General features: G+C 48.1%; 1 protein-coding gene across 4 annotated transcripts in view; it reads left to right on the top strand.

The window, feature by feature from the left end:
• Positions 1–22,193, top strand: part of VWA5B2 (von Willebrand factor A domain containing 5B2) — a 967,193-nt gene that overhangs the window by 276,291 nt on the left and 668,709 nt on the right. For all 4 annotated transcript variants that reach the window (XM_069618816.1, XM_069618815.1, XM_069618818.1 and 1 more), the window contains exon 6: positions 19,922–20,053. In XM_069618816.1, coding sequence (XP_069474917.1) covers positions 19,922–20,053 — 132 coding nt within the window. The remainder of the gene's footprint in view (positions 1–19,921; positions 20,054–22,193) is intronic.

The following is a 22,193-nucleotide window of genomic DNA, read 5'->3' as shown; positions in this document are numbered from 1 at the left end:
GTGCAGACTGCAGGAGTGCAAAGAGTCCCATTGTGCAGGGACACAGCTCAGCTCTGCAAGCAAATGAGACATGGCCACACCCATCGAGGCAGGCATTGCAGCAAGTGCAGCAGCAGAGGGTGCAGCCAGGCAGGTTCAGACTGCAGGAGTGCATAGAGTGCAGGAGTGCAGGGACACAGGTAATCTCTGCAAGCAACAGAGACATGGCCACACCCATCCAGGCAGGCATTTCAGCAAGTGCAGCAGTGCAGTGGTGTAGCCAGGTGGGTGAAGACTGCAGGAGTGCAAAGAGTCCCAGAGTGCCGGGACACAACTCATCTGTGCAAGTGAAGGAGATGTGCCCATGCCCATTCAGGCAGGCATTGCAGCAAGTGAAGCAGCACAGGGTGCAGCCAGGCGGGTGTTAACTGCAGGAGTGCAAATAGTGCAGGAACACAGCTCATCTCTGCAAGCAAAGGAGACATGGCCACACCCATCCAGGCAGGCATTTCAGCAGGTGCAGCAGGGGAGGGTGCAGCCAGGCGGGTGCAGACTGCAGGAGTGCAAAGAGTCCGAAGTGCAGGGACAGAGCTCAGCTCTGCAAGCAAAGGAGACGTGGCCACACCCACACAGGCAGGCATTGCAGCAAGTGCAGCCGCAGAGGGTGCAGCCAAACAGATGCACACTGCAGGAGTGCAAAGTGTCCTGGAGTGAAGGGACACAGCTCATCTCTGCAAGCAAAGGAGACATGGCCACACCCACCCAGGCAGGCATTGCAGCAAGTGCAGCAGGAGAGGGTGCAGCCAGGTGGGTGCTAACTGCAGGAGTGCAAATAGTGCAGGGACACAGCTAATCTCTGCAAGTGAAGGCGATGTGCCCACGTCCATCCAGGCAGGCATTGCAGCCAGTGCAGCAGCAGAGGGTGCAGCCAGGCGGGTGCTAACTGCAGGAGTGCAAAGAGTGCAGGGACACAGTTCATCTCTGCAAGTGAAGATGTGCCCACGCCCATCCAGGCAGGCATTGCAGCAAGCGCAGCAGCATAGGGTACAGCCATGCGGGTGCAGACTGCAGGAGTGCAAAGAGTCCCAGAATGCAGGGACATAACTCATCTGTGCAAGTGAAGGAGACATGGCCGCACCCATCGAGGCAGGCATTGCAGCCAGTGCAGCAGCAGAGGGTGCAGCCAGGCGGGTGCTAACTGCAGGAGTGCAGAGTGCAAAGAGTGCAGTAGTGCAGGGACACAGCTCAGCTCTGCAAGCGAAGGAGACGTGCAGAGTGCAAGATCGGGAAATGCAGAATGCAGAAGTAAAAAGGCTCACAAATATCAGGGATGCATCTTTGAATAATATTAGTTGAGAAAACATTTTAAAAATCGTTGGCGCCAACTTGACTTCTGAGCGGATCCGTGACATCTCAGTGGAACACATCTCACACAAGCCCAGCTCATCGCAGCCATTACGGCAAGTTATGTCAATGAAAGGTTTTTGGGGCATTTCACCCTAAGATTCTCTTTGGATTTTGGGTTTTGTTTTTCTTTTAGACATTTATTTTTTTACTTATATTCCTCCCTCCTTTATTGAACAAGCAAACACTAAGAGGCCAGTCTAGGGGCTGCAAAAGCGAGATCACGTTTCCCATACTAAGAGGCCAGTCTAGGGGCTGCAAAAGAGAGATCACATCACCTATAGTAAGAGGCCAGTCTAGGGGCTGCAAAAGAGAGATCACATCTCCCATAGTAAGAGGCCAGTCTAGGGGCTGCAAAAGAGAGATCACATCTCCCATAGTAAGTGGCCAGTGGTGGGATGCAGAAAAGAGATCACATCTGCCATACTAAAAGCCCAGTCTATGGGCCACAGAAGAGAGATCACTTCTTCCATAGTAAGAGGCCAGTGTAGGGCTAACGAAGAGAGATCACATCTCCCATATTAGGGGTTTCTGACTAGAGATCACATCTCCCATAGTAAGTGGCCAGTGGTGGGATACAGAAAAGAGATCACATCTCCCATAGTAAGAGTCCAGTGTAGGGCTAACGAAGAGAGATCACATCTCCCATAGTAAGTGGCCAGTGTAGGGCTAACGAAGAGAGATCACATCTCCCATAGTAAGTGGCCAGTGGTGGGATACAGAAAAGAGATCACATCTGCCATACTAAAAGCCCAGTCTATGGGCCACAGAAGAGAGATCACTTCTTCCATAGTAAGAGGCCAGTGTAGGGCTAACGAAGAGAGATCACATCTCCCATATTAGGGGTTTCTGACTAGAGATCACATCTCCCATAGTAAGTGGCCAGTGGTGAGATACAGAAAAGAGATCCCATCTGCCATACTAAAAGCCCAGTCTATGGGCCACAGAAGAGAGATCACTTCTTCCATAGTAAGAGGCCAGTGTAGGGCTAACGAAGAGAGATCACATCTCCCATATTAGGGGTTTCTGACTAGAGATCACATCTCCCATAGTAAGTGGCCAGTGGTGAGATACAGAAAAGAGATCCCATCTGCCATACTAAAAGCCCAGTCTAGGGGCTGCAGAAGCGAGATCACATCTCACATGCTAGGGATTGCAGAAGAGAGATCACATCTCCCACAGTATGAGGCCACTGTAGAGCTGCAGAAGAGACACCCCATCTTCCATATTTGGAGGCCAATCTAGGGCTACAGAAGAGACATCACATCTGCCATACTAAGAGGCCAGTGTAGGGCTGCAGAAGAGAGATCAAATCTACCATATTAAGAGGACAGTTTAGGGCTATGGAAGAGAGCTCACATCTTCCTTACTAAAGGCTAAATTAGGGCTACAGAAGAGAGATCACAACTCCCATACTAGGGGCTGCAGAAGAGAGGTCACATCTCCCAAACTAAGAGGCCAGTCTAGGGGCTGCAAAAGAGAGATCACATCACCTATAGTAAGAGGCCAGTCTAGGGGCTACAGAAGAGAGATCAAATCTCCCATAGTAAAGTCAGTCTAGGGGCTGAAGAAGTAATGGCACATCTCCCACAGTAAGAGTCCAGTTTAGCGGCTGTAGAAGAGAGATCACAACTCCCATACTAAGAAGCAAGTATAGCGGCTGCAAAAGAGAGATCACATCTCCTATAGAAAGAGGCCAGTCTAGGGGCTGCAGAAGCGGCATCACTCCTCCCATAGTAAAAGGCAATTCTAGGGGCTGCAGAGAGAGCCCACATCTCCCATAGTAAAAGGCCAGTCTAGGGGCTACAGACGTGATAGCACATCTCCCATACTTAGAGGCCAGTCTAGGGGCTGCAGAAGCGAGATCACTTCTTCCATAGTAAGAGCCAGTGTAGGGCTAACGAAGAGAGATCACATCTCCCATAGTAAGTGGCCAGTGTAGGGCTAACGAAGAGAGATCACATCTCCCATAGTAAGTGGCCAGTGGTGGGATACAGAAAAGAGATCACATCTGCCATACTAAAAGCCCAGTCTATGGGCCACAGAAGAGAGATCACTTCTTCCATAGTAAGAGGCCAGTGTAGGGCTAACGAAGAGAGATCACATCTCCCATATTAGGGGTTTCTGACTAGAGATCACATCTCCCATAGTAAGTGGCCAGTGGTGAGATACAGAAAAGAGATCCCATCTGCCATACTAAAAGCCCAGTCTATGGGCCACAGAAGAGAGATCACTTCTTCCATAGTAAGAGGCCAGTGTAGGGCTAACGAAGAGAGATCACATCTCCCATATTAGGGGTTTCTGACTAGAGATCACATCTCCCATAGTAAGTGGCCAGTGGTGAGATACAGAAAAGAGATCCCATCTGCCATACTAAAAGCCCAGTCTAGGGGCTGCAGAAGCGAGATCACATCTCACATGCTAGGGATTGCAGAAGAGAGATCACATCTCCCACAGTAAGAGGCCACTGTAGAGCTGCAGAAGAGACACCCCATCTTCCATATTTGGAGGCCAATCTAGGGCTACAGAAGAGACATCACATCTGCCATACTAAGAGGCCAGTGTAGGGCTGCAGAAGAGAGATCAAATCTACCATATTAAGAGGACAGTTTAGGGCTATGGAAGAGAGCTCACATCTTCCTTACTAAAGGCTAAATTAGGGCTACAGAAGAGAGATCACAACTCCCATACTAGGGGCTGCAGAAGAGAGGTCACATCTCCCAAACTAAGAGGCCAGTCTAGGGGCTGCAAAAGAGAGATCACATCACCTATAGTAAGAGGCCAGTCTAGGGGCTACAGAAGAGAGATCAAATCTCCCATAGTAAAGTCAGTCTAGGGGCTGAAGAAGTAATGGCACATCTCCCACAGTAAGAGTCCAGTTTAGCGGCTGTAGAAGAGAGATCACAACTCCCATACTAAGAAGCAAGTATAGCGGCTGCAAAAGAGAGATCACATCTCCTATAGAAAGAGGCCAGTCTAGGGGCTGCAGAAGCGGCATCACTCCTCCCATAGTAAAAGGCAATTCTAGGGGCTGCAGAGAGAGCCCACATCTCCCATAGTAAAAGGCCAGTCTAGGGGCTACAGACGTGATAGCACATCTCCCATACTTAGAGGCCAGTCTAGGGGCTGCAGAAGCGAGATCACATCGCCCATACTGAGAGGTCAGTCTAGGGGCTGCAGAAGGGAGATCACATCTCCCATACTAAGAAGCCAGTTCTAGGGCTAAAGAAGTAAGAGCACAACTCCCATACTAAGAGGCCAGCCTGGGGCTTGCAGAAGAGAAATCACATCTCCCATGCTAAGAAGACAGAGATGGAGTTGCAGAAGAGAGATCACAACTCACATGCTATGAGGCCAATCATGGGGTTGCAGAAGAGAGATCATATCTCCAGAGGCCAGTGAAGGGCTACAGAAGTGATAGCACATCTCCCATCGTAAGAGTCCAGACATGGGGTTGCAGAAGAGAGACCACATCACCTATGCTAAGAAGCCAGTCTAAAGGTTGCTGAAGAGAGATCACATCTCACATGCTGAGAGACTAGTCTAGGGGCTGTAGAAGTGACAGTGCATGTCACATAGTAGGAGGGCCTTTCATTGGCTCCAAGTTTCAATGCCTTCAAAATAGTCGACCATAAAAACGGCTTCATGAGCTTTCATCATCATCGACGGACAAAGGTAATCTCGCATATACCCACCTGAAGCCCACAGAGAGCTGAACACGACTGGTGGCCATTCTGTGGTTAAACTGAGAAATAAACATGTGTTTCATTTACTCCATCCCACGCATGGGGTCTTCAGCTAGAAACACAGCAGGCTCGTCATTGTTTTCCATTGGCTGAAGGCCCAATCCTCACTGATGCACAGCCCTCGATCTTTCACATCTGCTTGGAGGTTGAAAGCCAGACCTGACCAGCAGGAGTGGCATCAGGTGATCTTTGACCCTGTCCTCCCTGCAGGAAGTCTTTATGGAGTCCACTGCCTCATAGTACAGTGATTCTCCCATCCGTAGCCTTTGGGGGATAGGTGACCGTGCTTGGTACGTCTGAGCCCCTCGTCCACCATCCAGAGATAGCAGACCTGGGACTTCCATCCAAAAATAGCTCACTGTGCTGCACCCATCGACAGAATGTACCTCCCTGCCTCACACCTACAAAGGGGACACAAAGCAATTGAGGTGAATGGGACAGGGTACCTAATATGTGATTACTTGGATGTATGCATACATCTAAAACAAAAGTGCCACTAAAATGTAAACTAAAATGATATATAATTTGTTTAAGTTTACAGTCAGTTCCTTGGTTCGGGAGCTGATACTCCCGATCTTACCCCGCTTTCCATGGAACACGATGGCTGCTTCCCCTGCCCCGCCCCACCATCTTCTCAACACCCACCCACCTTTCCCCTTCTTTTTTTTTTTTACTAATCCCAAACCCCCTCAACAGCCCCACACATACCTGTGTGCAGCTTCTCGATTTTCCAGCTACCATGGTAATGGAAGAGGGTCTCCATACGGAGGCCTGCCTTCCAAGCCATGGCGGCCATCTTGGCACAGTATTTTCATTCTTTGAACGGGATGCCACGCAAGTACCGTTCTTTGAATTAAAATACTGTTTTTGTTAACACCCGGGGTTACTTAACCCCGGGTGCTAATAGCGTTAGTAACCCCTTGCATGGGTTATACCTGGGGTAACATCCCTGTGCCCTTGTTAAACACCATTTGCTTGGGTCTTTAACTCGAGCTGCTGGGCTGTTAACCCCCAGTATAGCCTTGGAATGGGCTACTAATGCTATATTATAGCAATAAACACTGCTTTCAGGGGCAGAGCACACTGCCCTGAGCCCGGTAGGCCTGAGCACAGCAAGCGGTTTGCAGGTGTTTGGGGCTAATACCATCATGCCCATCTTGAATGCTTGCTTATTGCTATCACTATCCCAGGAAAGCAAAGATACTAGTGTATTTTTTTTTTAAACGGAGATCATTGCAGCAACCTATGCACGTGCCCAATTTTCATAAAAATAACTACAACCAAAAAGGGCCAAAAGGAAATATTGTCCTCGTGCTATTTTGTTGCCTGGGTGGGTTTACAACAGAGTTGAGCATTTAAGTGGGGCTGGGGCAGGTAGTTGCAGGGCTCTAAGAGGGGGGACTCTAGTTGTTTGGAGAGGGTGAAGTGGCCTGGACCATCATCCGAGAGTAAGAACATGGCGGATCTGGTGGCGATGTGCACGAGGCCATGAGAGAACGTGTGTGGTAACTGGCTGTTCCTGCCTACGTTCCCAGCCTCCTAATAGCACATTGCCTCTCCCCAGTGCAAATGGTATAGATCAACAGTATATTTTATATACTCTATTAAAACTTCAATTAGGAATCCAAGATGGCCACCAGTGAATAAGGACGTGAAGTCCTTTAGTCCGCTCCAGGCCGAATTAAAAGCAGGCCGTTCATCTGTCAATCGAGTGCAATCCGGGCATGTGAAAAAGTTGGAAATCGGAGAAAACAAAGGGAAGACCCCGACTGCAGCAAATGAGATCTTCAGTCCCCCCGGAGGAGAGAGCAGTTAGTGCGCATGAGGGAAGCGCCTAAGCACAAGCAGGAAGCTAGCCAGGGGCATGAATGCACATAAGGGGGTGAGCCGCTGATGAGGCATCCGAAGCGGGGACACTCCCCTGTGATTGAGCGGACTCGGATAGAAGCGCACACCGCCAAAGACTCAGCATGAGGGACAGGGTGTGTGTCACCCCGCAGGCGGTTAAAGGTTTGGCCTGGACAGCATATCTCAGGGAAGGAGTTTAATGGATGTACAACCGGAAGACATTGGGATTGATCGTGTGCATAGGGTAGGTCCGAGGAGGAGAGAACCCGATACTACACCCAGAGACATCGTTGTTGCTGTGACTTCGAATGGATTAAAAGAGAATATTCTATGGGCAGCAAGAGCAGAAAGGAGTGTTACAATAAATGGGATTCAAATTCAATTGTATTAAGACTTGGCGTTGGTGACACTTCAGAAGAGAAGAGAAGAGATATGAGTCAAGTTACACGTGCCTTGGTAGCAAATCACATTTTGTACAAATGGATGTTTCCATTTGGATTGCTTTTTATCCAGAAGGATTGGCGTTGTTGAATATCGAGGAGGAAGAGGGGCACAGAGAGAGACGAACAAGGCCTTCCTACCAACGATGGATGCAGCAGCGGGACTGGTCAATGGTAACGCGGAAGAGGGGAGGAAGGGGGCAAACTTGAAGGGTCCTCAAGGGAAAGGGCAAGATGGATATGTTGAAAGGGGTCGAGAAGGAACTTTTTAAAAGATGGAATATACTATAGGAGAGAACGTGGTGGGTTAATTAGAGAGGCTGATTCAAGGGAAGCTCGGAGCAGCGGACTGGCAGAGGATGTCTTGGGATCTGAGGGAGGTGATAGGATACTTCCTAGTGGAGTTGACCCCAGGTAATCATCCAGGCCTTAGTTTTGGGAAGTCTCCCAAGGGTATCTTGGGATCGTGGGCTTGGGCATGGGATGAGTTTTTAGGTGGGGAAAGATGGGGAAGGTGGGAGGGAAGGGGGTGGAGACAGAGAGAAAGTAGTTGAAGCAACTATGCATACTGGGGAGTAATTGGAGTAATTGCATACAGATAAGATTTTCAATGTAATACACATTCATGGTTATATCATATAACACAAGGGGGCTAAACTCCCCAGTGAAGTGAAAAAAGGTTGAATCCATAATCAAAAGGAAAAGAGTGGATATTATTATGTTGCAGGAGATGCATATTAGGAAGGCAGACAAATTAGTAGGAAAATTACGGTTGTTTTCCAGAACATTTCAGTCCAATGCAGTGGGGAAGAACTTAGGGGTAATGATAGGACTTGGAGATAACTTAAAGGCATCGATGGTGTGATATAAAGCGGACACGGAGGGTTTCTAAATCTTTCTAAAGTTGCAAATGGAGTACAAACGAATCACCTTTGCAACTGTATATGCGCCTAATATAGGGCAAGGGACATTCTTACGGGAGGTCGTAAACAAGCTGGAGGATTTTGCAAGAGGAGAAATAAAACTTACAGTGGATTTTAATATAGCATGGTATCCTAAGATAGATAGGAGTGGAGGCGGGGGAAAGGGAACAGTACAACCCACTCTGGTATTGAAGAAAAGCTTTGAAAATGTCACATTACGGGATGTATGGAGGGCGAAGAGAGGAGATGAAAAGGGTTATCTGTGTTTCTCACATATACGTCAATCCCTTTCTAGAATAGACTATGTGTGGACAACGGCTAAATTAATGGGGGAAGTAAAGGGAATTGAAGTGGGATCTATAGCATTGTTATATCATGCCCCCCTAACGGTCCAGTTTAGAGTTGTGGGTCCGGGTGCAGGGCTCTGGGCCTGGACGTTCCCTAGGGAGATATTATATGCCGAAGTCATGGTTGAGGAAGTAAGAGTCAAAATCAAAAATATTTCCTTACTAATAGTCATCGTTCGGTCTCGCCTGAAGGGACATGGGATGCTTTTAACGGGGAGATATTATTGCACTCAGGGCCCGGCGGGAGAAATAGAGGGCAAAGATAGAAGAGGATCTATTGACCCAACTGTGAGATACTCAAATAGCTATGGCTAATCATAGAACGGCATGGTACAAAGAGGGGTTTGCCCTGACGTTTTTGATAAGTGCCAGAGAGAAACTTAAATAAATCGACAAAACTTTCCAAGAATTTGCCTCAATTACCCTGGAGAAAAAACATAAAAAATTGGCTAAAGATATCAACAACTTTAAAATAGAACAAGTCTATCCGTACCTCGCCGCAGAGTATAAAGATAGTAAGGAAAAGGAAAGATTGGCGAATCAAACATGATTTTGAAATGCATTTACAGCAAAATAAATAATTTAAAACTGTAACCTTCTTTTCTATTGTGTGTCTGTACTTTCCAAACGTAATGAGCACTATTACACTTAGAATGTCTCTGCTAGTTTGTGACATGATGAAATAAATCTAGGTCTCCTAGAATTATTAAGTAGACCTCATCAAAAACGTCAGGGCAAACCCCTCTTTGTAACATGTATTACTAGTCCACAGCTCTGATGCTCTCAGGGCTGCCCCTCCAGTTACAAATAATCATAGAACGGGGCATTGAATAACAAATTGAAGGCATTAAGTAGTCAGCTAAATATGCTGTGGACTCGCAGAGCAGAAAGATCCTTATTAATAACAAAACAAAGATATTATGTTTGCGCTAATTAAGCAAACAAATTGCTGGCTCGACAATTGAAGGGAGTAGAGGCTGCGAAGCTGATACAGAAATTACCACTGCCAGAGGTCAATAATAACTAAAATGGAGGCAATAGTGGAAAACTTTGTCCAATGTTATGGTTTATTGTACACAGCAAGTAATCCAGGTTATCGAGAGATACAACACTACATAGGTGAGATAAGCATGTCCAAAATAACATCGGGGGAGCAGGAGGATCTAGATAGGGATATTAGGGAAAAGGAGGTGATGACGGCAATAAGAGCGCTGCCAATAAACAAAGCATTGGGACCTGATGGGTTTTCAGCTGCTTTTTTATAAATATGCGAGGCAATTGGTCCCGAAATTAAAGGAGCTATTTAATACAATATGGGTAAAAGGGGCTGTGACACCAACTATGTCAGAGATTAAGGTGGTGGTTTTTGGAAAACCAGGGAAAGACCATATGAAATGCGAGTCATGTAGACCCATCGCCTTATTAAATATCGATGCAAAGCTGTTTACTAGTATATGGGCAGCGATATTAGCGCCACTTCTACCGGAACTAATACATACGGACCAATCAGGGTTTGTACTGGGTAGACAGACTTCGTATAACATTAGGAGGTTAGCCCAATTAATTGGAAAGCTAATATAAAGCAAATCCCTGGAGTTTTAGTGTCTTTAGACGCCGAAAAGGCATTTGATCGCGTGGAATAGCCTTTTTGGTTCTCCGCGATGGAACAGCTGGGAATAGGGCCCAAGTTTATACAGATGGTGCGGGCTAATTATCAAGCCCCCAAAATATGAGTGGCGATTAATAAACATGTTTCTTGTAGTATCGAAATATGCAGGGGCACATGGCAGGGGTGTCTGCTATCACCACTTTTATATGCTATATATCTGGAACCATTTTTGCATAGAATCAGAGCGAAGGGAACAATACAGGGTATCCTATTTGGAGGCGAAGAGCACAAGACTGTGGCTTTCGTGGATGATATGCTGTTGACACTGCTAAAGCCTGAACAGTCAATATCAGCATTGTTGGAGGAGTTGGCCGATATTGAACGGGTGGCTGGTTTTAAGTTCAATATGCGGAAATCAGAGCTTTTGGAATTAGGATTATCTATACAACAGAAGGAGGCACTGTCCTCCTACAGTCCATTTGTAGTGGCAGATAACTATATTAAATATTTGGGGGTTAATATAGCAAAGAAGGTTTCCCTCCTAGTTGATTGTAACTACCCACAATTATTACAGAAGATGAAAGAGGATTTGAGAAAATGGAATCTGCTACAAATTTCATGGCTAGAAGGATAGGTGCTTTTAAGATGGTGGCCCTCATTACGACCCTGGCGGAAAGTGACTGACATGACCGCCATAGCGTAAATAGCGTTTCCGCCACGGCACGACGGAGGAAAGTGCGGCCAATTCCGACCCATCGGGCACGAGCATCACGCCATGGCGGAAGTGCAAAGTCCGCGATGGCGGAAATGACCCCAAAACGCCCCTTACCGCCGTCGTACTTCGCCCTAGGTGCAATTCCGCCACCCATCCAAGCGGACACCGTAATGAGCGGTCAGCGCAAAATACGGCCACCGTAAATATACGGAAACGGAAGTAAAAACATGGGGCCGGAACGGGAAACTGCACGCCGCACACCTATAAAAGAGAATCCCAACACAACCATTAAAAATCCGACCCTGAGACACATCCCAACCCGTTAGCCACCCCAGTTAAAATAATAAATATGGGCAAAGTAGCAAAAAAAGCGTGCGACCGCAAGCGGCAGGTCCACTTCTCCCACGAGGAACTCACCGTGCTCACTGAGACCCTCCAGGAGAATGCTGCCGTCGTCTTCTCCACGCAAATGACCAGGACGGCACTAGCGAACAAGAAGGCTATATGGGCCCTGGTGGCACAGCGGGTAAGTGCGGTGGGGACCGCACCCCGCAACCCACAGCAATGCAGAAAGCGATGGGACGACCTACGGATACGCGTCCGGAGCATACTCTCTGCCAACCGGAACATTGCCACAGCTACCGGGGGAGGATCGGATTCACCCATCAAGTTGACCCCCTGGGAAGAAATCTGTGCCTCCACCATTGGAATGGAGAGCATAGAGGGAGTCGGAGGGATGGAGAAAGGAGTGCAGACATCAGAAGAATCAGGTAGGTGGCCCAAATTAAACTATGCCAAATCCGCATTTACCAACCATGTGAAGTACCACGTGTCCCCATAGTGCAACAGAAACACATGTCCAGGAGAACGACCACATACATTGCCATGACAGCGACCCTTAAAAGCCAGATTAAAGAAATAAATAATTAAAAATCCAACAAACACACTCAACATGTGCACCATGCACACCCTAACTGCAGACAGCAAAATAACTGCATCCCCAATCCACACAGGAATGAGACCACCCCCAAGGCCCTGACCCAAATCACCCCCAGCTACCACCCCAATGCATGTGATGCAATTGCCATTCCAATACCACAGACCCATGATTAACGCTCGCCCTCCTTTACTCCACCACAGGGTCCGATTCCAACGACGAGCTCCAGGACACCCCTACCAGCACACCTGCAAAGAGGGCCAAGACCAACGGCCAAAGACCCTCCACCTCAGCTGCACGGATCAAGACACGGCAGCTGCACAAATCGAGTGGCAGCACACTAGAGGGGACTCAAACAGGCACCCCAGCAGCCAGCATGTCCACAACACCAGCACCACAGGTACCCCCAATGGATGCCACAGAAGGCACTGCTTCTGGTGGCAGCAGCACCCCAGGTGACACTGCATACATGCCAGCATGCTCCGACACAGAAAACGGTGCTGTCGAAGCAGGACACAGCCATGACCTGTCACAATCCCCCTGTTTGTTCCATCCCGTACACCATGAGGAAACCACGCAGGGGCACCCACAAGACGACGACTGGGCAACCCCCACAAGGCCTGTTGCAAGGCAACATGAGGCGTCCAGCCCCTCTGTGACACCACCGCAAATGGCCATGGCCCAGCAGAGGCAACAGTCACTCGAGCAGATGGTACAGCAACAGCAGCAACTGGCCACGCTCCTCAAGGAGCATGCTGCTGAATGTGGGGGTACCAAGGCAGCCATTGAAACCTCCACTGAGACACTTAGGGCAGAAATGGAGAGAAGTACCGAGAGCCTGAGGGCAGAAATGCAGAGAAGCACCGAGAGCCTGAGGGGGGAACTGCATGCGACGTCCAAAGACGTATGTGGTGAACTTGCCGCTGTGCGCCGTGTGCTCACTGAGCTCTCACAAACCCTCAGGGACATGCATGGACGTGAGCAGGCAGAGACATCATCCGTTGCAAGTTCCGTCCAGGGCAGCCCCCAACGTAGATCTGGGAGGACCCGCCGCTCCACAGGCAGGGGTGCCCCTGATACCCGGAAAGGGGGCTTGCAATAGCGTCAGCCCTCTGACATTGAGCGCCATTGGACACTGGTGTGTGGGGGGGGTAGGAGGGTGGAGGGGGTGTGTTGTGCTTCATCGGGTGGCGGGACGATTGGGTGTGTAATGTCATTTCACATCTGCAATACAAATCTTCACATCCATCAAATGAGTAGCGTGGACATTGATCTCTGTGTACGAGGCCTATCTTGGCGTACAGTCCACATTGTGCATGTTCCAGACACACACAGCGCCACAAGTCCCGTGTCCAGGTAACAGCCACCAGGCGTGAGTGCTAGAAGCATACATCTATGAGATTTTGACGGATCTCACGGGCCTCCTGTGCCTCGTGGACCCCTTGAGGTGCTGCCACATCCCCACCCTCATCTTGACCATCTTCAGGTGCTAGCAGTTCTGCGTCGGGGGGCATGGCCACATTCCTACGTACGCACATGTTGTGTAGCATGACACATGCCATGACCATCTTTGCCACCTTCTCATGGCGGTACAGGAGTGCCCCGCCAGACCTGCTGAGGCAGCGGAAACGACCCTTCAGTAGGCCGAATGCCTGTTCTATGACCACACGGGTACGTGAGTGGGCATGGTTGTAGTCCTCCTCATGCTGGTCCCGTGGGTTCCGGATTGGTGTAAGGAGCCATCTCTTCAGTGGATACCCGCCATCACCTGCATGTGGACAACAAAGGATGTTTGTGGAATGTCATTACTACGTACGCATCCCCCCCCTTCCTGCCAGGTCACTCACGCATCACCTCCCCCACATAAACATGCATTTAATGAGACTCACCAAGTAGCCAGGATCGGCGCCCTGCGTGTCGCTCCATGTAGCGTGGTATTCTAGAGTTCCGCAAGACCATAGAATCATGTGTTGATCCTGGAAATCGGGCAGAACAATGTGTGAAGATCCTGTTGGAGTCACACACCATTTGTACATTGATAGAATGATATTGCTTCCGGTTGCGGTACTGGGCCTCCATGGCATGTGGGACAACCAATTCCACATGGGTGCAGTCGATGGCACCAATGCAACCCGGTATGCCGCCAAGTGCATGGAATCCCACTTTTGTGTTTGTAAGCTCTTGCTCCGTGCGTGGTAAAGTGATGTAGTCGTCAGAGTGCTTCAGGAGGGCATCAAGTACTTGGAATAGTGTCCGTGAGAATAGTGGCTGTGAAATGCCATGCAACTGTCCGACTGTGTGCTGGTAGGTGCCTGTGGCCAGGAAGTGGAGTACAGACACCACCTTCAGTAGGGGTGGGATGGCGGTTGGGCTATCTATCATGCTGAGAAGGTCAGCGTGTGTCATGTCGACAATGGCGGTTATGGTGTCCCGGTCCAAACGGTAGAGGGTGTGGATCTGCTCAGCTGTGAGGTTGAACGGATTAGCTCGGAGCCGTGGGATTGCGCGCTGCCTGCGTGGTGGTAGTGGCTGTGCTGGTGGGGCTTGCTGGCCATGCCTTGCCCTTCTCCTCCTCCTCCTGCGTCTCCTCTGTGCGGCCGCTTGTTGTAGTAGTTGGCGTTCGTCTTCTTCTTGTAGTTGGAGTACTTGCAGTGCAATCAGGTCCCCCAGGCCCAAAATCGCTAGTCCTGCCGGTAGCATTCTGGAGTGGGTGTGGTTGTGGGAGGGGGTTGGGTGTGCAATTTATGTGTTTACAGGCTGTATTGCCTTCACCTGTGGTGATTCATTCCACCTGTGTCAGCTGCAATGCCTTTCGTGCGAGCACGTCCCGCACACGACGCTGCAATTAGACGCATGGCATCTTGCTTTTGCATTCATGTTCTTAATCCCGATGGCAGTGGAATATTGGTTAATACGCTAAATCTGCTATGGTCACATTGTTGCACATACTACATTTGCATTTGCGAGCAGACTTCTGAAGGGTCGGTGGAATGTAGTGCCCGATCAGCGGTGGACCCTCATGCAGCACTGCACCGACGTTAACCGACGGCGGGGAGTCCCATCAGTGATTGTGGCCAGTTACCATTTTCACACACAGCCGCACTGCATAGATGTATTTGTGGATGCAAGCGTTCACAGCTGCCTTTTGAACGTGATGTTGCAAAATAGGAATTCGAAGGGCAGCGCTTTCGGTTTTCGACTAGTGGCGTGGAGACGCCCACAGGTCTGACTGGAAAAGTAACGTTCTATTGTTGAATGTCCTTGGGACAGGGCCCATGACGGGAATGCAATGAATGATATGATTTGAATGGGATGCGCTATAGCGTAGTGGACGATAAGGCAGGACGTTCCCAAATACATGTGACTTCACTACACAGGGAATCCGGCCAGGAGCACAGTGGATTTTGAAGGCTGCATTACGCACAGACTCAATGGAAATTTCGAATGTGATGTGAGTGAATATTCAGGCGTCTTCATAACGGGATGAGGGATTGATGAATGGATGCATGGACAGTTAATTTAAATGGGAGTCTGCCATGTACATGGCTATTTGGAATCTATCCCCTTCCCCTGCGCTATGTGATGCAAGGCTGCCATGGTGGGACGATCGTCTGTCTGCCCTTGTTGTACCCTCCCTGTCTCGACGCGCCTTCAATCACTTGTGTCTATGCACGTTGATGATCCCATCTGATGCATCCTGTTCTGACAGGCGCATGCACACAGACACTCGTTTGTAATGGAGTATTCACATCGATTTGGGTCGTTATGATTCGCTAGTGGTTCTTGGGTGCAATTGGTCCTTATGAGTGGGCTAACATGCATGTGGTTGTAGGTTTGGTGTGTTGAATGATGTGAGTGATACATAAGAAGTTCGGATGCCCATTCTATCTTCTTTTTTCTTTTGGGTGACAGGTATCTCCTCCCCTTCTGCCGCTGCCATCTGTACGCCACTCCTGCAGATGGCTTCTACAGTCGACACCTGCATCTTCGAGTTAATCAGTGGAGCACCATTACGATCTTATGGGACGATCGCCAATGGCCCACATGCCCTTACGCAGTACTTGTGGCTAGGTGCAGCATACCTAGCTTCCAGCTGGACTAGTGCCTACCTCATGGGACGGCCCTGCGGTCCTACGCGCTTCCATGTTGCCTTTTTGGAGGTTGATGTTGCCCCTGTGTGCCATGAGGGTACAGGGCGTCACACTTGGGGTAGCTGGTCATTTATTGCGGATGCAGCCCACAGTAATGCTGATCATTTGTGAGTTCCTGTTGTAATGGCTGTATGGCCTTGGTGATTTCGATGTGCATTAAATTTGTATTCAGATGTTAACCGTGTGGCGTTATTCTTTGCTAGTAATGTGGCATATTCCGTTTTGTGGCGCGATGTTTTGTGAGGTGTTCTGCATTGGGTTCCGGCTCCTGGGTACAGTTGTGTGGTACCTGCTTATGCTGATGGTCGGTTTGACTACTGGCATGTGTACAGAGCTGGTGCAGTCTCCCTCAGGTTGCTGCTTTGGATGTTGATTTGCACTGGTGGCAGGCGATGGGGGACAGTTGTTGTTTTGTGTCATGATGGTATCTTCAGTTCATTTTGGTGTACTTGCACCTTCAGATGCCTGTGCTGCATCGGTACGGCAATGGTGTGTTGCCAATTGTGGGTGGCCACTCACAGGGCACTTGGGGCCCCTGCATGCATTTGTTCGTTGGCATGCTTGGGTGACTTGTGCATTTCACTGGTTGCATGGTGTGACTGCATTGCGCCTACGAGGAGTTGTGCAATGTGGGCAGGGAGTGGAGTACAGGCACTCAGTAGGGCCATTTACGGTTGGTTTGCGATGCCGTATTTCTCACCATGGCGGAATGGTACTTTCCGCCATGCTTGATGGCGTAAAGTACATGTACGCTAGGGTCGGAATTCGCGTACCGTTGCGCCATGGAGGTAATTACGGTTTTGCAAGGCGCGCGTACTTGGTGCAGTTAGCGTTGGCGTTCACTGCGGTGTCGCTAATGGCATCGTACTTTACGGTGACGGGTCATGATCGCAACGGGCGCTATTCGATGGCGGTATTACATTTCCGCCATCGTTTTTCCTATTCCGCAAGGGTCGTAATGAGGGCCGGTGACTCTTCTGATGATGCTTTATACATTTCAGACTCTCCAAATTAAAATTCCATCGTCATACTTTAAGGCATTGAATAAAGAGGTTAAGAGATTTTTCTGGCGAAATAAAGCCCAGAGAGTGGCATTTCGAACGCTGATGGCACCCAGAGAAAGTGGGGGGGTGTAGATTTAGTGCATTTTGAAAAATATTATGAGGCAGCACAGTTACGGGTACTTCGGGAATGGTTTACTGGGGATACCAAGAAATCGTGGGTAAAGATGAATGGGGCAGTGGCTGGGAGTCCGCTGGAAGGGGTATTGTGGCTAAATAGACAAGATAGTCCTCCAAATACAAAAGCTAGTCAGATACTGGCTGTGGTATTTGACATATGGGACCAGTTAATAGACAAGTGAGCTCTGTCTACACATCCATCTCCATTTACTCCACTATCTGGGAACCTGTAATTTGATCCAGGGACTTTACAGGGAATGTTTAAACAATGACGGAAAGCCCTCTGCAGAAAGATGCGCGACATGATGCAGTGAGGAGACATGTATTCATTTGAGGAATGCAAGCAGCTAGTTGGCCTTTCGGAAAAGGATAGGTTTGAGTATTATCAACTGAGACATTGGCTAGCTGGATCCGGGGGGAGAGAGGCAGCGGCGAGGGATCGCACCACCCACATCTGAAAGATTTATTAATACACACAAAAGAAATAGACAAATGGTGGCCAAGTTGTTATCGATATTGATGGAAGAGAAGAGGGGACAGGCTTGGGGCTATATGCACAAATAGGAAAAGACCCTAGGGATTGACCTTCCGAGAGATCACTGGGAACATTTGTGAAGAAATATCCCTAAACTAACAAGATCTATCCAGATAAGGGAATCATGGTATAGGAATATGTACCAATGGCGTTATACCCCTGAAAGAATGCATAAAATGTTCCCGATTAGTACGGATATATGCTTGCGAGGATGTGGTGGGCATGGAGATTGGGGACATACATGGTGGGAGTGCCCAGTTTTGAAGAAGTTCTGCGAAGAAGTCAAAATCCAGATGAAACAGCTGGTCTCCCCTGTAGTAATATTGACGCATAGGGAATGGATGTGTGGCTTATTTGACCTAGAGAATTGTTTACCCACTGAGGTTCAAAACACAGCTTTCATGTTAATGGTAATAGCTGCATGGTTGGTTATTGCAACAGCTTGGAAACAGAAAATGTCACCAGGGGTTAGAGATTGGTTAGTTAAATTATGGGGGTTCATTGCATTGGCGTGGATGACATATAATGTTCAGGGGGAACAGGAAAAATGTCAACATGAGTGGGTTTTTGGCTTTCTGAAGGGTGACTTTGTGCAACAATGGTGTCCACATAACCTAAGGATATTGAACATTATGTGAGCAAGAATATGGGTGGTCAATTTGAACATTTAAAATGTGTAATGTTGACTCTGCCTGGGTTGGATGGAGGGAGGGAAGGAGGCAGTAGGGGGAAAGGAAAGGGGGAGGGGATCAAGCTGTTCATTTGAAAATGTCAATACAAAAATATATTTAAAAAAAAACCTTAAATTAGTCTTTTTTTGAAAAGCATACAACGAGTGAACTCCCTTTGTTTAATCGGTGGAGCTGTTATTTGAATCCACTCTACAATTTAGACAGTTGGCCGTATAGCCACACAGGATTTAATTGGTACAAATATTTGCTACAACAATATACTGTGTTACCTTTGCATAGAGATTCCTTCCAAACTGCCAGGGGAGTTGCTAGGTCTGGAAAAGACCCGGGGCTACTCTGATGCCAGAACTGTTGGGACTGGGGGATAGCTAGTCTTTTGGCTGTAGCTTCTGAGATTCTATCCGGGGCTACAACCAAAAGATCAGGGGCTATAGCCCTCTTAGCCCCCCCCCCCAGCAACGCCCCTGCAAAATGCAAAGGCCACTTAATAAAGCAGCCTAACAATGTACAATTCCTCATAAAAACATACTCAGTAAAAAGAGTATGTTTGTAATTTAATTGTTCACATCCGCAATGGAAGCCTACACATGTCAGAATGCAAAGTAATGTGAGGAAGAAACATCTTTATTTTACCGGTGTACTTTAGGGACTTAAATGCACACAAAAACAACATGTGCAATGAAGTCACACGCCTATAGTCATTGTTTAGCATCACCTTCTAGCCTGTGTTGTGAATGATATAAACAAAACGCTGATTTCTACAATACAACCCAACCTTTTAATGTGTGTCAAACTCGTAAGCAATGTGGATAGAAACTATTCCATTTAGAACAGAGTTTTATTTCCAGTAGCTGTTTAATTTCCATGGACTGAGGTGCAGACATGGTAACAGAACCTGTATGTACCCCTTTGGATGCAACTATACCACAGTTTCAATTCTCTAAACATCCCCCCACAACAAAACGTATAAACTATGGTTTTAAAAAAAGAGAGCAACACCCCGAACACTTCTCACGGGTACAGGTATCATCTTGTTGACTGCTCTGGAGGCAAGCCTGGGCTAGTGAGAGATCAGGACAGGTGAACGCTCACAGGCGTCAGGCAGGCTGGAAGGGGGCGGGTTATGGAGGTTGACTGCCTAAATGTGGGTGAGGGGAGAGGTATACGAGATGTACAGTTCTTTCTATTTTCCCCAAATAATGACAGAATGTTCCAGTCACAGGGTGCACTTTAAAAGTGCTGTCAGTCTATTGGCTCACAGGTTTTGGGGGCAGGAGTAATCGGGGTGCACTTATTGGGTCCTGCAACTGTGTGTCTCTCTCACAAGGTGAATCCCACTAGCAGCGTCTCACTCTATGATGACGTGTTCCACTCACTATGACCATGTCTCACTCCCTATGCCACTCTCTTTCAGGTTTGGAAAGCCCGTCTCACTCCCTGCGGGCCGATGCACATCCCAATGCCAGCTCTGCCTCCACAATCTGCATCACCCTGGCAGAGAGGCACAAGTGCGACCGCAACCTGGAGATCATACTGCACCCTAGCGGTAAGTCGGTAGAATGCAGGCCCCAGAGTCAGGGGCTGCCCCAGAGTCAGGGGCTGCCCCAGCCAGGGACACTGGAGGTGAAGATCTGGGGGCTGTCTGGGAAGGCTGATTATGATGGTGTTGTCAATTGTCTATCGGAGAGCTTCATCAAATAGTGTAGGGGTTCTGACTATGGGGGTTGGAGGGTTGTATGGAATGGTGTGGCACGCTTTGCTAGGTGGAGCTGTATGGAATGATGTGCCATTCTTATCTAGGGGGGCTATATGGAATGATGTGGCATTCTTATCTAGGGGGAGCTATATGGAATGATGTGGCATTCTTATCTAGGGGGAGCTGTATGGAATGATGTGGCATTCTTATCTAGGGGGAGCTATATGGAATGATGTGGCATTCTTATCTAGGGGGAGCTGTATGGAATGATGTGGCATTCTTATCTAGGGGGAGCTATATGGAATGATGTGGCATTCTTATCTAGGGGAGCTGTATGGAATGATGTGGCATTCTTATCTAGGGGGAGCTGTATGGAATGATGTGGCATTCTTATCTAGGGGGAGCTGTGTGGAATGATGTGGCATTGTTATCTAGGGGGAGCTATATGGAATGATGTGGCATTCGTATCTAGGGGGAGCTGTATGGAATGATGTGGCATTGTTTTCTAGGGGGAGCTATATGGAATGATGTGGCATTCTTATCTAGGGGGAGCTATATGGAATGATGTGGCATTCTTATCTAAGGGGAGCTATATGGAATGATGTGGCATTCTTATCTAGCTGGAGCTGTATGGAATGATGTGGCATTGTTTTCTAGGGGGGGCTATATGGAATGATGTGGCATTCTTATCTAGGGGGAGCTATATGGAATGATGTGGCATTGTTGTCTAGGGGGAGCTATATGGAATGATGTGGCATTCTTATCTAGGGGGACCTATTGGAATGATGTGGCATTCTTATCTAGGGGGAGCTATATGGAATGATGTGGCATTATTTTCACATGATTGCCCGTTGATTTGAACCTAGGTACCAGTATGCACTTGCCACCTTGCCACATGAGGCTGGCCTCATACTATTCTATGCTGACTTTAACCATGCATCCATGTGTAGCTTGCCTCCTCTGTACCGTGTGCCTGGCACCATGAACTTACCGATTGACTATGACCTTGCATATGTGAGTCGTTGCCGCCATTCAACTTGTGGCTAGCACCTTGTATATTTATATTAATTCTGACCACGCAACTGCTTTGTAGCTGCCGCCATGTAAGATGTGGCTGGCACCATATACCTGCTAAACCAATCTAAGTTTCCAATGTGAAGCACCTATTGTAACCTTATGAAGCAACATGTTTGTATGCCTTCACACACACTTATGTAACTAAGTAAGCCTTCTTAACAGTGCCACAATGCCTGAGGGCAGTTGGCGCTTTACAAATGCAAATAAATAAATACATGAATACATTTTCTAGGGAGGAACTTTATGGAATGATGTGGCATTTTTTTATGGGAGGGGGGAGGGCTGTGTGGCACGACATGGCATTCTTTTCTAAGAGAGCTGTGCTGAATGATGTGGCATTCTTTTCTGGGGGGTGTATGGACTGACTTGGCATTCTTTTCTATCAGGTAGCTGTATGGAATGGCATGGCATTTTATTCTATGGGGTAACTGTATGGAATGACGTGGCATGGCATTCTAGGATGGCTCTATGGAATGATTTGGCAATTGTTTCTAGGGGTAGCTGTATATAATGATGTGGCATTATTTTCTAGGGTGGAGTTCTATGGAATGATGTGGCATTCTTTTCTATGGGGATATGTAGGAATGATATGGCATTCTTTTTTTAGGGGAGCTGTATGGAATGATGTGGCATTCTTGTATAAGGGGGCTTTTTGGAATGATGTGTCATTCTTTTCTAGGGGGAGCTGTATGGAATGATGTGGCATTCTTTTCTAGGGGGAGCTGTATGGAATGATGTGGCATTCTTGTATAAGGGGGGCTTTTTGGAATGACGTGTCATTCTTTTCTAGGGGGATCTGTATGGAATGATGTGGCATTCTTTTCTAGGGGGAGCTGTATGGAATGATGTGGCATTCTTGTATAAGGGGGGCTTTTTGGAATGATGTATCATTCTTTTCTAGGGGGAGCTGTAT

Source organism: Ambystoma mexicanum, chromosome 10 (assembly GCF_040938575.1).
Source record: "Ambystoma mexicanum isolate Mex_15411 chromosome 10, UKY_AmexF1_1, whole genome shotgun sequence".
Lineage (NCBI taxonomy): Eukaryota > Metazoa > Chordata > Amphibia > Caudata > Ambystomatidae > Ambystoma > Ambystoma mexicanum.
Note: the sequence above shows the minus strand (reverse complement) of the source record. Positions and strands in the feature narration are given on the sequence as shown.